Here is a 15,729-nt window from a genome sequence, read left to right on the forward strand (position 1 = left end):
TTCGCAAGGCATGATAACTCGGATTTCACCTGTCACCTTTACATGACTGAGTAGTTTTATCAAATTTAAAAAATCAGTGTGTTGGATACGCGTAATGTCAAAACAATTGTGCAAATTACCGATGACATAATTTTCTATTTAATAAAATTAGTCACAAATAATGTTCACATTTGATCTCCTCGAGTTTTGATACATTGTTTTGGAAATATAATTCGTTGGATCGTTTCTTGAATCGATACTGATAAAAAAAAAATCTGTTGCATTTGCCTACAAAAATACTTTCGAATAAATAATCAAAAGAATAGCAATTGGTCGCAGGGAGAATGAACCATAGGATGTACTCCCTGAAGTTGTGGAGGTCATCAGTTCCTTCCAAAAAAGCATTCTCTCCTGGAGAAAATTGTACTGGATTTCGAGTGTCGGATCATCGTCGTTACCAATACGGAGGTAGTTACCATTCGCAGAATATGGTAACCAAGTCGTGTTGCTGATCACCGCTGAAGTAGTTGGTGTCCTGAAATCATGACCATGAATTAACGCAAGGTTAAATAAAGAGTTCACATTAAGTGCCTTACCCATTGATGGCGAAGGTGGTCCAGAGTTGAACCATCGTCTCGACCATGAGAAGGTCAGTTTCGGTCATGTTCTCGGTTCCCACACCGAAGAGTGACTCAGTCTCTGGGAACAAGTAGAGTAGCTCGTCGCAGTGGCTGATACTTTCGTCCAGCAAGGAACTGTAAATGTATTGACTTCCATAGCTGTAGGTTCCACGGTACTCGAACGAATAGAAGTACGGCGAATTTTCGGCAATTGCGTACTGTTCCTGAACCGCGGTATAGATTGGATACGTAAAGAATAAGTCAGTCACTAGTCGAGTGAGATTATACCACAGCTGAAAATTAAATTTGCAGATCAGACTATTTAGCCTGTTCTATCAATGAATGGAACGAAGTAAAATCCAACCAGAGTACTATTAGTCGTCATGTCGTTGTTGAAATAGTACGACTTTAATGCAGCGGTAAAACTGGACTCGTCGTCTACTCGTCCGGAATATTGGTAGATAATTGGCGCAAGGTTGTCAAAATCATCTATCAGAATTTCGAGCAAGTCAGACCCTGGAAGGCTGGCTGAGAAATAAAGGAAAACATTAAATAAAACGATTCAACTCGTTGCTTCTACCTGTAATTCTGCACCGATTTTATTCCTTACCAACTAAAAACCCGGCGCCTTCATCTCTGACACTGCCAGTGATGGATGGCAGGTCACGCATTTTGCCAGCCGCAATAAGAGTTGCAGGATTGTCAGTAAGGAAGGCACCATCCATGTCCGGCTCATCGGTCGGACCCCAAACCGGAAACGGATTCGTCCCCCAGACGTAGAACTGGGTTCTGGCCTGTGTGATGACCGACGCATTGATTTGCCTAAGACAGGCTACAAGATAAATGGACCCATTCGTCGGGCAGCCAACGTACTCGCCGAGCTCAAAAGCCACATTGGCGTAGGTTGAACTGAGCCTCCAGGGCCAGAAACCGAGTGCCGACCCACTGTGTGAAATATACTTATGGAAAAGACCTATAGAAAGTGAAGAAATCTTTAGCACAGAATACGTAGTACGTATACATTGTTATCTGAAATTTTGTAGCGATGGTTCTGATTCGATTGTTTCTGTTGTACGTAGAAATACCTACTGCGTATCCCGAAAAAATGACAATGAGGCAATTTGCTGTTGCAACTTTTCTCTATTTCTTAACTGCCCCCACCCGAACAAAATATTTTCAAATCGGACTTAATATTATTTTATCTATAGCCCAATTGAATTGGAGTTTGTAATAATTTTCTTTTTCTGGCCTAGCACACATGATTATCAAACTCTCAGAGGTGAAATTTTCGATTTTTGCCCGCGCATTGTTGTCTGTGGATGTCTGAGTCCTAGCCTACTGCATCTTATCAAATTTATCAGAAGTGTTTTCGAATCGCTTTTTTACGCGCTTTCCATTGGTGCTAAGCATTTTACATGAAATCGAAATTCGAATTTGATTTTTCAATATGATAAATAATAATCCAGTCTGTTCAAATTTCGGCACCATCGTTTTTTCAAATTTCATTTATAAGAAAGCTTAACTTTTTACTGTAAGCACCACAAAGGAAATTATGAGTTGACTTGTAATTTTCTAAAAACAGAGCACGCCTTGAATGAAAGTGTCATTTGCTAGCAATGCACTCCGTCCGGTCGCTCGGAAATGACACTTCCATTTAGATTGTGCTCTATTTCTAGAAAACCTCAAGTCGGCCCATAATTTCTTTTGTGGTATACTTACAGTAAAAAAGTCGAACCTTCTTTTAAGCACACGGAAAAAAAAATTCAGCTCGTGGAACTAAATATTAGATAGTTAGTTGTAAACAGTTCGTCGAACTAAACGTTCTGTTATTGGAAGAGCACTGCATGGTTCGTATAACTGACTGTTAGTCAGCTGTCATAGCTGTACGTTGTTCAGCTCTCTCAGCTAAACAGCTTCGTTCGAAGAGCTAGACCAGAATTTTTCGGCTCCGCTCACAGCGCTTATTATTAAATAGTACAATTATATTGCTATTAGTATTATTTTTCATCATTATTATCATTATTTATTCAGTGTCATTTACATATTTGAATGGACTATTTAAACAATTATCTATCAACTGTATTTAAATTATACTCATGAAATTTGAAGGTTATGAAATATGTCAACGCACCAGAGCACAGCGCAACTTACAGCTCTTAGAGCAAAACCATTCAGCTGTGAGAGCTGAACAACTTGCAGCTATCAGAGCTGACTAATATATAGTTGCTGTAACTACAAGATAGACCGTAGAGTGCGTATAGTTACTGGAGCTGTAGAATACAGCTCGCCGAACAGAATTTTTTTTTCCGTGCATGATTTAAAAAAATGAATCGTGCTGAAATTTGAGAAAACTGAATTTTTCTTCGGCTGTATTCAAAAACCCGGTTTAAATTTTTTATTTAACATAAAATGCTTGATACCTACCGATGACAAGCGCATAAAGAAAAAAATCCAGAACACTTTTCATAAAATTGATAAGATACAGTAGACTGGGAGTTACGAGATATCCAAAGACTACAATGCACGGGCAAAATTCCAAAATTTATCCCCCGAGAATTTGATAGCCATTTGTACAAGGGCAAAAGGGAAATTGACCTCAAACTCCGTTCCAACTGGGCTATAGATTGTTCAAATTTGAATCCGATCTGAAAACTTTTGTATCTGGTAGGGTCGGTTGACAAATAATGCTCTACATATTTTCTATAATTACTAGTTTTTACACTTATCCAAAATATCATTATTGGCGTGATGAGACTATCATAAACTTATCAGGAAACTGTTCTTTGATGCCAGATTTATGTTTTGAATTGCATTCCGTGAAGCTGTGAACATTGTCCGCAAACATAGTGCCATACTCAATCAAGATCTTATGAACTGGCAGCAGGAAGATCAAAGAAGCTGACGCTGTTGTCGCTTCTAATTTAAGTTATGTATTTGTTTGTGCCGCTCGAGAGCTGGACATCACAACTATTTCAGGATATCCTCTCACCAGTGGTCAAATCCGATAATGCGAGAAGTTGCACTGATGCACCGCCAGCGCTTTGACCAAAAAGTGTAATTTGGTCAGGATCACCACCGAAGTATGCAATATTATTCTGGACCCATTTCAGAGCCAGAACTTGGTCCTTCATCCCCCAGTTTCCGGGGGCAACCTCATCTCCGGTGCTCAAAAAGCCCAGCGCGTCAAGGCGATAGTTGACTGTAACGAGGAGCACGTCTGAGTCGAGAAGGAACTCTGAACTATAGAGATCCGAATTCCCACTGCCCTGCTCGAATCCGCCACCAGGTATCCAAACCATTACCGGAAGCAGTGATGAGTTAGTGTTGTTCGGAAGCTGACGGAAACACATGAAGAGTTATACTCACAAAAAAACTTCGCGACGTGTTACTTTCCGATGTCAATGAAACATTTCGGCATTATAGAGTGTCCGGAAACATTCAACACATGTTTTTGCATCCGCGGAATGCCGTCCGGCGATCGTAAAACGATCCCCAAAAATATCAAATCTTTTTACTCTTCACCTTTTTACATGAAGTTTCAACCCTGTTTTGAAGTCAGTTCGCCACTTCGGGTGAGCTGTTTCGAATTTTTCACTTTTGATTCCAGGTTTGAATTCGACTACCACGAAAACGCCGATATCTTAATTTTCATCAGATTCGACCTAACTTTGATAAAACCGATTTTCAAAAGCAAAATTCAAAATAATAAATCCAAAATATCGAACTGACTTTACCAAAGCCGGTTCGAATTCAATTGAAACTGGTATCCCAACATTTTTGAAGCAGTTGGTTTCAAGTATTGAAACAGAAGATTAAAATTAGAAATGGCAGTCTCTACAGGCTTATTATCTTATCAACTGTTAAGAACTGTTTAAATTTCATAAAAATCGGCATTCTGACGAGTTTAAGGTCACTAATTTTGGACCTGTAATCGAAATTTCAAAATACTGAATGGCGAAGTAAATTTAAAAAATTTGTTTGAACGTAAATTATGCTATTTGAAACAATTTTGACAAAGTCAATCCATCATATAAAATTTACACATTTCGATCTCAGATTCAAAATCAGCGAACCCAAAAACACCAAGACACGAATCTTCATCGAATTCGAACCACCATTTTCGGGTCCACCGCTTTGAATTTTGAAGTTTGACCATTGGACTCGCAATCAGTAACCGTCAAACTTTTAGGGTTACTTTATCACGGTATAACACTATCTTAAAATGATTATTACTTCGGGACGGATGAAAATGAGATATTATCAAGATTTGATTTCACTCTCTTAGGGTGTAATACCGCAGATATCAAAAGCACGCGTCTATTTTTTAAACTTATACTATAATCCTGCAAAGTTTCATCAAAATCAGGGTGGATTGACAGCGAGAATTAGGAATCTCGCATTGTCACCTGAGGCGTGTAAACGTTCAAGTATAAACAGTCCTCGTCTCCAATAACTGCTCCGTTAGAATACTGAGTGCACACGTTCCCTTCAACAGTTGCGTTCAGAGTTCCGTTCCAAGCGTCTGCTGCAACAGGGCTGCTGAATCTGAAAATACAGTATCAAGTTATATACTTCAGACGGTTCGAAAGTCCGGAGATTTGCGAACTGTGCCACTCTCTGAACTTAGTTATTGAGGTTCAATTACTCATGCTTCCGAAGCTAATCTGACAACTGGCTTTTCACTCATTTATAGCTGATGATTTCACTGCATCTAATTAATCAAGTTAAATGATATCTTTCTCAAAAGTCACCTAAATGATTTACACATTTTTTTTTTTAATGTAAGACTAAATATTTTTGCGATTCTAATTTTTTTCCTTTTTCGCGTAAAATTTTCCAGTATTACGTTTGTATAACATCACAATCTGTTGTAAAATAATGTTTTCAATCAAAGACTTCTAGTTCTGAGGAGCCCACTCCCATTAGAACCGAAACATCGTTTCACAATACATTTTTTTTTTTCTTTTTTTGACCTGATAACATTGTGAAAAGTTTATACATTTAAATATTTTGTTAAATGAAAAAATCGTCGTTCACCAAAGCATTCGTCCTGTCATTGATTTTTGGTAGACTGCTAAATTCGGTTTTCTCAATCCTCTATCATAATATTATCGAACCTTAAATCTCCGATAGGTGGTTGACCATATGGAATTCCATAGAATGCAAAGATGCTTCTGTTCTGGCGACTGAATAGAATCGCGCCCTGCAGATCGCCCTGAGGTACGGTTACTTCCGGAGCGGTCGCTGCGTTGCATTCTGCTCGAAAGAAGATGAGAACGTTGAGGAAAAAAGTAACCAAAACAAAATTTAAAACCTTTGGCGAGCCCATTGCAGTGTATTTTTATTATTCCCAAGCACAATCACTTCAATTGATTGACTGCCATGAGCTTTAGTCATGGCACACAACTGTGCAGTATTATCAAACGGATTAGACCAGTGACGCAATTTCATCAATAAACAGAGAGCGAATAGTGTTATCGCCAATATTGTTATTTTACTGATCTTACATACTTGTGTTCATGGTCAAATGTGTCGGTCATGATAAGTGTTAGATATTTACGATTACATACCTACGCAGTCTAAAGGCGGGGTCCACGGTGGAGTCCAGGGGACAAAGACAAGAAAACCAAAATGTACTATTACGATTTTGTTTCCTTAAATACTTCAGAAAGTCCAAAATTGGGTAGATAATTGGGTGAGAAAAGTAGTGCAATAAAACATAGAAAGATATTTTCAGGTATTCCGATACAAAATCAAGAAAAAAAAACAATGTGCGTCACAGAACGTGTGATAGAAGTGAAAACTTTCAGTGAAGTTATCGTCTCTCAATATTTTCATCGGACCTTTTTTGCATGATGACATAAAATCAGCTACACTACTACTTATTTGTTCTAATTATCGGCGTGCATATGCACACGCCTCGGTGCAACCCACATCGCTAGAGCTCTCGACTCACTGTGTTCAGGTATAACGGAGTGGGAACACAAAGATGTCCATAACGAGGAGACCAAGGATAAGAAATCCATTCGTGACGATTTTGGGCATGAGAGAGATACGTGAGAAGTGGAAACCATTAATGCGAAAAGTGAACGAGAAGAAAACACTAGTGTGAGAAGCAAAATCGAGCCCATTTGCGCATGCGCAGCATTTTAATTGGATCACCTTCTCATGCATGCGTTACATAATAGTACTTTCTGTTCATGTTTTTCTTTTGGGCTTTGCGCAACTTTGCTGAGAAAATTTTGCCGCAAAACGGTGAAAAGAATCGTTTTCTCTTGCTTGAGGAATGTGCATACCTTGTTTGTCTTAAACATTTCTGCCAACAGAAATGAAACGTTAAATATAAAACACTACGAAGTCCCTCTAATGCTGTCTAATAAGTGAAACTGAATACATCTTGAAGATACCTTTGGTCGCGTCTTCTCAAGCCTGAATTTTGAACACCAGGGCTCGGTGGTTTGAAAGACTACAATCTTCAGTTCGTGAAAAGTCACATCTAACTTGAACTTTTTGACACACGTACGGGTATTCTGTCTTCACACCATACTACTTAAACTCTGGGGAATTGCTGTAGAGCTTTACCACGGCAAAGACAAACTGGTTCCACACTGATATTGGTGTTTTATAAATAATATCTAGATGTTTATTGTTTTTGCAGTCATTCGAAAAATAAATCAAGCTGGAAACTTTTTTTCGAACAAAATGTCGTCCTAACTTGTATAAATAAGTGACTGTTCGTAATTGATGTTCAAGTAAGCCTGTTGGTAATCCTATCGCAAGCTGTAAAAAATCGTCTGCAAACTATGATGCACAAGTAAATGATGTAATCTCGATATTTCTGTTTCAGGTAAGACAGAGATCCAACGACTGACTGTAAATGGGAATAAAATCCGGTGACTATTGTGTGCAATAACTGCAACAATCATTGGGTGAGTCGAGTCAAGGAAAAATTAACCAGGTACTTTCTACAGATTTCAAATAAATCTGTACGATTTTTATTGATACTCTCAATTTTCGTAGTTGCTATTCGTTATCTCGAATACCTTCTTTTATTCAATTCAATTACACTTGGACAATTTATGTACGGGTACAATGCTGGAAATAGGTAGATGCTAACTCGAAGCTTACACATACATTTGTTTAACCCTTAAACAGTAACGTTGGGTCACTCGTGCCTCGGCAAAAGTAACTCTCATTGGTAACTCGAGGAGGGGGGAAGGGAGTCCGGCCGAACTGTGCTGGAAAAAATTGTATTGTAGTAGGCTACTATATCCCCAAGCACCGACGCCGCAGCCCTTTACCAGCCGTCGCGTCGTGAGGATCAGACATATTTTTAAAAAGGCACGAGTGACCCGATGTTACCGTACATGAGTGTGAAAAGTGTAGGGTAAGAAATTTGGTTTTTCCGAATTTTTGCTATTTTTTTATCAGAAAAGTGTGTTTTTCCAAAAGGATTTATAAAATAAAACGAAAATTGAGCATACACATGTAATTCTTGAACGTAAACACGTGTATACGAAAATTGAGTGTTCTAATCTAACTCTTGAATGTAAACACGTGTTGAAACCGATTTTTCATGCTCAAAACTTAAGCATTCTATTCATTCGTACGGCCATTCAAGTTTTTTTTTATTGAAGTACAACTCTTAAACTTTCATTTCCCGCTTGGATCATCAAAAAATATTAATTTTATCAAAAATTATGGCTATTTGAAAAAAAAAAGCATTTGACAAATTTTAATTTGATTATTGAATTATACTAAATTAAAGAGAAAAAAAAATCGGCAATATGGTGAATTATTTTTATTCTAGGATAGTTAATAAGTCACCATGAATTTTTTCAGATTTTTTAAAGCATTTTAAAGAACTTTTTTAAGCATCGGACACGAGTGACCCGACGTTACCGTTTAAGGGTAGTCAAAATGACGTTACCCTCGAAGGGTTAATGCAAATAATTGTGCCCCCATTTTGCCGATCTCACACTACTCAGATTTTTAATGTATTAAATACATCTTATGGAATAAGAACGATACAAAACATTTTAAATTGAGCATGATATTCTCGAAAAAAGTATTAGTTCTGACTGGGGCAGTATTTGACATATTTGAAATTGTACCAGTCAAATCTTTCCAGAAGCCCATTCTGTCTGACAAGAAAGAGTAAAGAACCTTGTTTGTTACTTCTGAATGATCCCCTATCATGACATAGTTATCCTCCACTGAGTATGGTTTCCAAATTTTGATACCACTCCGATTCACCTCGGTAGGCGTTCTGCAATAATAAAGTTTTTTTCTTAATTCCTACTAGTAAAGCTGTACTCATACTGTTCAGAATTTAAATTCACCCATTGATAGCGAATGACGTCCAAAGTTGCACCATGTTTTCAACCATTTCATAATCGGTCTCACTCATTTCCTCACCAAGGTTTCCGAAAGTAGAATTGGGGTACGGAAAGAGATAAAGAAGTTCGTCGGCGTGAGCTATGCCGTAGTTGTCCGTTGATCCGCCACTGTATTTGTAAGTATAACTATAACTGCCCCGGTACCCAAATCTGTAAAAATATTCGGGACTATCCACCAAAAGCATGCGCTTTTGAAGCGCATTGTAAATTGGAAATATGAAGAAAGAGTCACCGATGAGATCTGTGAGATTGGAGAGAAGCTGAAAAAAGAAGATTGACTGTGGATTTGACACAGAATACTTTAGTAACTTATTTACTACTTACTCTACTTCTCTCTGCAGTCATATTATTAAAATAATACGCTTTCAACGCGGTTGTCAAGGCATTTTCGTCGTCGACTACGTTATGATATTGCAACACATAAGGTAAGACGTCGTCAAATTTGCTTAATAACTCTTCGAACTTATCCGGATTCACATAAAACTCTGAACGAAAAGAAAAAACACATCAGACAATCGACAATTTATCCGATTGATTTGTTTTCAGATCATATTGTACAAGAACAACTTGTTGATATCATCCTCCCTAATCAACCAATGTTTACTCACTCAAGCTCAAAATTAATCCTTCATCATGAACAACGCCAGTCATCCAGGGTAGGTCACGAATTTTTCCAGCAGCGTACAGGTTCACGGGATTTTCGGTTAGAAAAGCTCCGTCTACATCCGGTTCATCCGTCGGTCCCCATATAATGTCGGGAAAGTTTTCCCAAACGTAGAAAGAAGACTTGGTGCCTATAATTTCTTTTGCGTCACGGTTTCTCAGACAGTCGACAAGACCAGTTGTAGAGTCTGTTGGACAATCGAGCAGCTCGGCCAACTCAGTAGCACGTCGAACATACGTTGTTTTCGGTCGGAAACATCTAATTGACAATGCCGACCCGCTCTCCGTTATGTATCTGTGAAAAAGTCCTGCCCACAGATTAAATTATAATATTGTATTGTTGCTACCGTTACTTAGCGTTCTAGAGAAACACAACAATCTTTACACTCTTCCAATGACCCACTGGGAGTTCTCTTTTCACAATTAAAGCTATAACCGTCGATCATGGTGTTAAAAAGTTATACAATAATCATACCCTCCGTCAATCTCGATAGGGCCAAGAGCTCCACCGAACCGCCACCGGTACTTTCGCCAAAAATAGTAACTTGATCAGCATTCCCACCAAAATACCCGATATTTCTCTGAACCCATTTTAGGGCCAGGACCATGTCTTTCAATCCATAATTTCCAGGGGCAACTTCATCCCCGGTACTCAAGAATCCCAAAACTCCAAGTCGGTAATTGAAAACGACGAGTACCACGTCTTTGTCGAGGAGGTATTTAGGGCTGAATGAAGACAATCCACCGTTACCCCGTTCAAATCCTCCACCGTGTATGTAGACCATTACCGGTAACGGAACAGTGGAAGTTTCATCCGAAATCTACGTAACAAGAAATGATCAGTCGACCAAATCCGAAGCATTGCATTAGTTCACTCCTTACAAGTTCTTATTCGATTCTTTCCCGTACTTTGTCTATGCTCGATCAAATTGCAGATAAGTAATTCACATTTGACGTATGGATATTAAATATCACCTGTGGCGTGTAAACATTAAGGTACAGGCAGTCTTCATCACCTATAAAATGATCTCCTGATAGCTGGGGACACATATTTCCGTCGGTACTTGCATCTAAAGTTCCATTCCAAGCGTTTGCTGCCACGGGGCTGCGGAACCTGTAAAATAATGATAAGGTTATGTTCATCATTCGTCTAGTGATTGCTTTCAAAGCCATTACGACCTGACTAAAACGGTAATCACATGAATTTCTGAATGAAAAGGTCGCGCGATTAGATTGCAAACACTTGCATATCACAATTCCAAACAACTTAGTCTTATCTCAACCTGCACAACGATAATTCTCTGATAAGTTTAAGTGATTATGATATCAATGATTAATTTTTCATACTAAACCTGAGATTTCCAATCGGTGGTCGGGAATAGGGAATGCCCAGGAATCCATAAATTGTCCTGTTACAGTAAGTAACCAAGTTCACGCCTTGAATTTCTCCTTGCGGTATTGTCAATATTGGAAGAGAAACGTTTGCATCCGTGGAACCAGTGTCATTCTCAAACTGACCTGTGCTCGGCGTGAACAAGATGCTCAGCAGTGAGAATATGGAAAAATCACTTCTAAATTTTATCCGCATCGTTGTTTGCAATACTCAACACGCTGGTAACTCTCTGTAACATTAAACGTTAGAATCTACTCTCCAAATCTTATTCAGCCTTATAAAGATTCTATTTTTGTACCACTAGATAAACATGGTCAACTCGAGATATTTTTAATCATCAACGAAGTTAAACGCATTCCATCTCTAATCGCTTAATGCGCATCTCTACAGACACAAATTCACTATGACAAATTGAACTTGGACGCTCAACGTAGTCCGACGTCATAGTAGTATGTGAACAACTTCTTAGTCTATCCCTGAAGTACTTGAACACCCTTTTTGATTCTTCCGACATCTCTGATCAGTATCCTGATATTCTGATATTATAATACAACTGTTCAAAGTCAAGTTTTCGTAAAGAATAATTTTTAATTCCAGTTACCTATACAATTCAGCTTCAAACAATCTTTAATTAATTATCTAATCTTACTGCTCATAATCGAACACATTTTCAGCTGATGAAGTATTCAACTTTGTTTGATTGAAAGATATATTTGATTACTAGCTAACAAAAACTTAATCACACCACGTTATCACAATCATATGACCATCGCTATGATGATATGTTTTCATTATATCATACCAGGACTTCATATTCTTGCAATGCTAATTAATTTGAATGTTATTACAACGATGCGCTATCAGGATTCACAGGCTTCTAGTTTTTCGAGTCCTATAAAAATGTAGCAAACGATAACTTACGGAAAACAAAGACGTGCCAACTCTCTCTGTCTTCCTGGTGCTTAATATATGTATTTCACACTCTGTACAACGATGTTAGAAAATTACATTTTTATCACATTTATCAAATGCGGCCTCGACGACGTGCCTTCGACATTTCTATCGCTCTAATTGTAAGGAGGTGACCCCAATTTCATCGAAACAATCGTACTATCTATTACCATATTGTTTGACTAGTTAGCGTTTCTGCTCTCATGTGGAAAGATTCGTTTATCAATAGAGAGAAAGTTATCAGGGATATTATAGCGATGTCAATTTATTTATGTATTAACTTGTCAATCCCGTTTCATCAATGAGTAAAGATAATTCATTCCATCGTGAGGACCCAATTATCAGAATCTTATTTCTTACAATTAGCCCAATCGGGAAGTACCGAAAAAATTGCTGTAATTGTATTAATTCTGAACAGCAATTTACCTCCAAGAATCGTGGGTAGATGGGGTGGGGGGGGGGGGGGAGGGTAGGGTCATTGGCAGTCTAAATCCAGATTTTCAAGAGCCCACCCTTCGTTCCTCGGTCGTCATATTGAATTTAAGTGTGAATTCTTTATTTATTAAATAACTCGCTTAGTTTCCCGTTAACACTAAAGATGGTAATGACCAAACTGGAAGCAAATTTTATTCACTACAACTTCGGTTTGTACCATTTTTCTCTAGGGTCGTTACTTTTCGATTTAGACCCGAACGGGGAGGGAGTTAAATTTAATTATGGCATTATCTCGATTGTTGTTGACTTTTACATATAAACTCAACAACAAACGGGATAACGCAATTATGAGATTTCAGCCCCCCCTCCCCCTGCGGATCTAAATCGAAAAATATTCGTAGCAGGAAAAAAAGATTAAAACCAAAGTTGCAGAGAATGACATTTTCTCTAAGTTTGGCTATCATCGATTGCAGTTTTAAATTGAAAATAAGCGGGTTATTTAATAAATAGGGAATTCATCCTTAAATTCAATACGGCCACTGAGAAACGAAGGGTGGATTCCCGAAAATGAGAACAAAAATTGCTGTTCGGAATTAATGAAATTTCTAATGTACATCACAACTGGGCAATCTTCAGACTTTTATAGTTGATTTATAAAGTTGTTATATTTTGACAACTCTACAGCAGAAAAAATATCGAAAACTCTTGACTTGGTTGTGTTGGTCGTAATTTTTTACCAACATCAAGTGGAAAAAAGTTTCCTGTGTAAACGGTATACCAAAAACTAAAATTATACACAGATGCCGTTGATCGATTAAGAAGGTGTACAGTGTACAGCATTGCCTTAAGACGGTATCTCGGACTGTACGCTGTTCTACCGAAGAAGTCTGATCAGTCATCGCTAAACAAAGTTTCAGTGTCTCCGATAATAGGAATATGAATTCGGAATGAGATCGATTCTCGTTTTTCTATTCTACCATTTATAACATGCATATGTGATATTGTAAACCAGTCATATAATAATATTTCAAATAATTTTTACTCATATCATTAACCACGACGATAATTCGGCGTTCATCATTCGAGCAAAATTGTCGGTAATTCCGGTCGGTCAAGAAGAGAGTAGCATAATCTTAAAACATATCTCTAAATAACGTCGCATCACCTCACCGTTTCACAATAACCTACAACACCCGCAACCAGCCAAATTGCACTAATGAGCAATTTGAACAGCCGTCAGATCTTGGCGACAACTTCATCTGCCACTTATCGTAGAAGATATAACGTGGAAGTTTGAGCGAGTAATATCGATATACATCTGGATATGACCTTGGTGCTATTATTAGCTCCACTGTTTTCTTTGCCGGCGGCTTGTAACTTTCATACAATTTGATGATCAACTTTCAACCGAAAAAGAAAATACTTTAATTCTCTGAAGGGATCTATGTTTTAAAACACTTTTATAACCGCTAGCGCAGAATCGACGTCATGCGTTATTCGACTTGACACAAAATACTTCCGAGCATCTCATTCCGCCTTTCTCCCCACTCATTGTCAGTTCCACATTAATGAACCTTCACTATGCTGTTACGACGTGATACGCACATTGTACTCAATAACTCGCGTACGCAATGTGTGAGGATTTCTGATATATTACAGGCCGCATTGTATATCACGTTTACTTATTACAATCACGCATCAGAATGTATGAATACAATATTAAGTTGTCTGTTTTCAATGTTTTGACTATCATTTTTTTCTGCTACTTTATTCCAAGACTTCGAAAAATAAGGCAATGGAATTGAGAATTGAAAAATCACACTTATATCCCTTATGTGCACAACAAACTTTTAGCAGGTTGATGCACAACCAGAGTACCCGGGTATCCACCACTAGTTTTTCTTCATTCCTGAGTATGCATATGAACGGAATCGTTTGGAATAAATTTATTATATTAAATACACATCTATACAAACTATCTGAGCCATTTTCGAGTCCCCCAGCATGCTATAGCTTCGGTAAAAAAAAGTTAGAAGTAGGGTCGCTGAGTGCTGCTCAGGTAGCGCGCGGTTATTTTTACCCTTCGGCAACCGGCAGATGTTCAAAACTGCAGTAGTGGGGATAGTGGTGTGGTGTGACTTTCTCCCTAGTATTGTTTATTTATCAACCCCTGTTACCGCAATGAAATATTTACCGATGATATTAATTAATTCCTGAGCCTAAACATCATTTTTCATCTAGTGGATACCCTGGTACCCGGTTGTGGCATTTATACACATGTACTTTAACGTCATTTTTTTTTGGTTTAAAAAATTTGAAACAAATTTCCAATACGTTTTTAGCTTCGAAAAGAGTTAAATAATGGGGATTCGGAGACTCAGGTCGGAATTTTAATTTTTACTCAAGTTATGAGAAAAAATGTGACGAGGTGGATACCCGGGTACCCGGTTGTGCACATAAGGGTTAAAATTATCCATTATTCAAGTGACGCAACTGAGATTCAGGTAATAATAAATTATCAATTAGTTGAATTGACATTATCGAACCTTGTCATCGATTAAAATCGACAAAAAACACATTTTCCAAGAATGCAACTTCCAATATCCCCCTCTATTTTCTTCGTTATGCCGGGATAATCTTCAAATTCATGTTTTGCAACATACGAATATAAAAATCTAATGAATACTGAATTAGTCCAGTTGAAATTGACATTCAAATGGAAATAATTAGGAGGAGCGATTCTTTTTTTTTAAACTTTGGGGGGGTGGCTGGAAGTCTAAATCTCGATTTTCGAGAAAATCCCGCCATTGCGTTCGCCGCCATCTTGATTTGAAATTCGATTTTTTCGTTTTTCTGAAATAACTCGTTAATTTACAACCTTAGAGCAAAAATGGTGGAATCCAAAGTTGTTGGAAATTTAATTTCCCACAAGTTTGGTTATCATCATTTTTACGCTAGGATCAATATTTGCAGAGTTATACTATCAAGTTTATCAAAAAAATCCTAATGGGTGGAATTTTATTTCCTTCAACTTTGTTTCTCACACTTTTTTTACTCCACGATCAATATTTTCGGATTTATATATATATATGTATATATATTGTAACGTATATTGGAAAACCCCTGAACTGATACATCCGAAAAATTATGTATATATTGTAACGTTCTTTAACGTTACGGAAAATAAAATATGGATCCGCGAGTTTAATTATCAAGTCAAAAATCAAGAGCGTGAATAAAATGTTGTGAAAATGCTTTAATTGCGTAATATGTGTTTCTCGTTTAAAGT

At 37.7% G+C, this 15,729-nt stretch overlaps 3 protein-coding genes across 6 annotated transcripts in view; 1 reads left to right on the plus strand and 2 right to left on the minus strand.

Annotated features, from left to right (window-relative positions):
- The window catches only part of LOC107221709 (flotillin-2), a 533,503-nt gene that overhangs the window by 471,601 nt on the left and 46,173 nt on the right, over window positions 1-15,729 (plus strand). The gene's annotated exons all lie outside the window — the stretch shown is intronic.
- LOC124292844 (juvenile hormone esterase-like) lies at window positions 116-6,028 on the minus strand. Its single transcript, XM_046731118.1, has 7 exons — window positions 5,717-6,028; window positions 5,006-5,144; window positions 3,589-3,934; window positions 1,210-1,572; window positions 964-1,127; window positions 576-892; window positions 116-514 (listed from the first exon to the last, which is right to left on the minus strand). The coding sequence occupies exons 1-7, from the start codon at window positions 5,926-5,928 to the stop codon at window positions 268-270; spliced, it is 1,788 nt and encodes a 595-aa protein (XP_046587074.1). The 5' UTR covers window positions 5,929-6,028; the 3' UTR covers window positions 116-267.
- LOC107224453 (esterase E4-like) lies at window positions 7,611-15,705 on the minus strand. Of its 3 annotated transcripts, none has more exons than XM_046731115.1 (9): window positions 13,611-15,705; window positions 11,014-11,283; window positions 10,637-10,775; window positions 10,137-10,482; window positions 9,607-9,969; window positions 9,323-9,483; window positions 8,942-9,258; window positions 8,714-8,868; window positions 7,611-7,832 (listed from the first exon to the last, which is right to left on the minus strand). In XM_046731115.1, the coding sequence occupies exons 2-9, from the start codon at window positions 11,247-11,249 to the stop codon at window positions 7,792-7,794; spliced, it is 1,758 nt and encodes a 585-aa protein (XP_046587071.1). In that variant the 5' UTR covers window positions 11,250-11,283; window positions 13,611-15,705; the 3' UTR covers window positions 7,611-7,791. The 3 variants fall into 3 exon arrangements, with proteins under 3 accessions (XP_046587071.1, XP_046587070.1, XP_015519999.2); XM_046731114.1 differs by having other exon boundaries at window positions 7,611-7,837; XM_015664513.2 differs by having other exon boundaries at window positions 7,611-8,868.

This window comes from Neodiprion lecontei, chromosome 2, assembly GCF_021901455.1.
Source record: "Neodiprion lecontei isolate iyNeoLeco1 chromosome 2, iyNeoLeco1.1, whole genome shotgun sequence".
Taxonomy (NCBI): domain Eukaryota; kingdom Metazoa; phylum Arthropoda; class Insecta; order Hymenoptera; family Diprionidae; genus Neodiprion; species Neodiprion lecontei.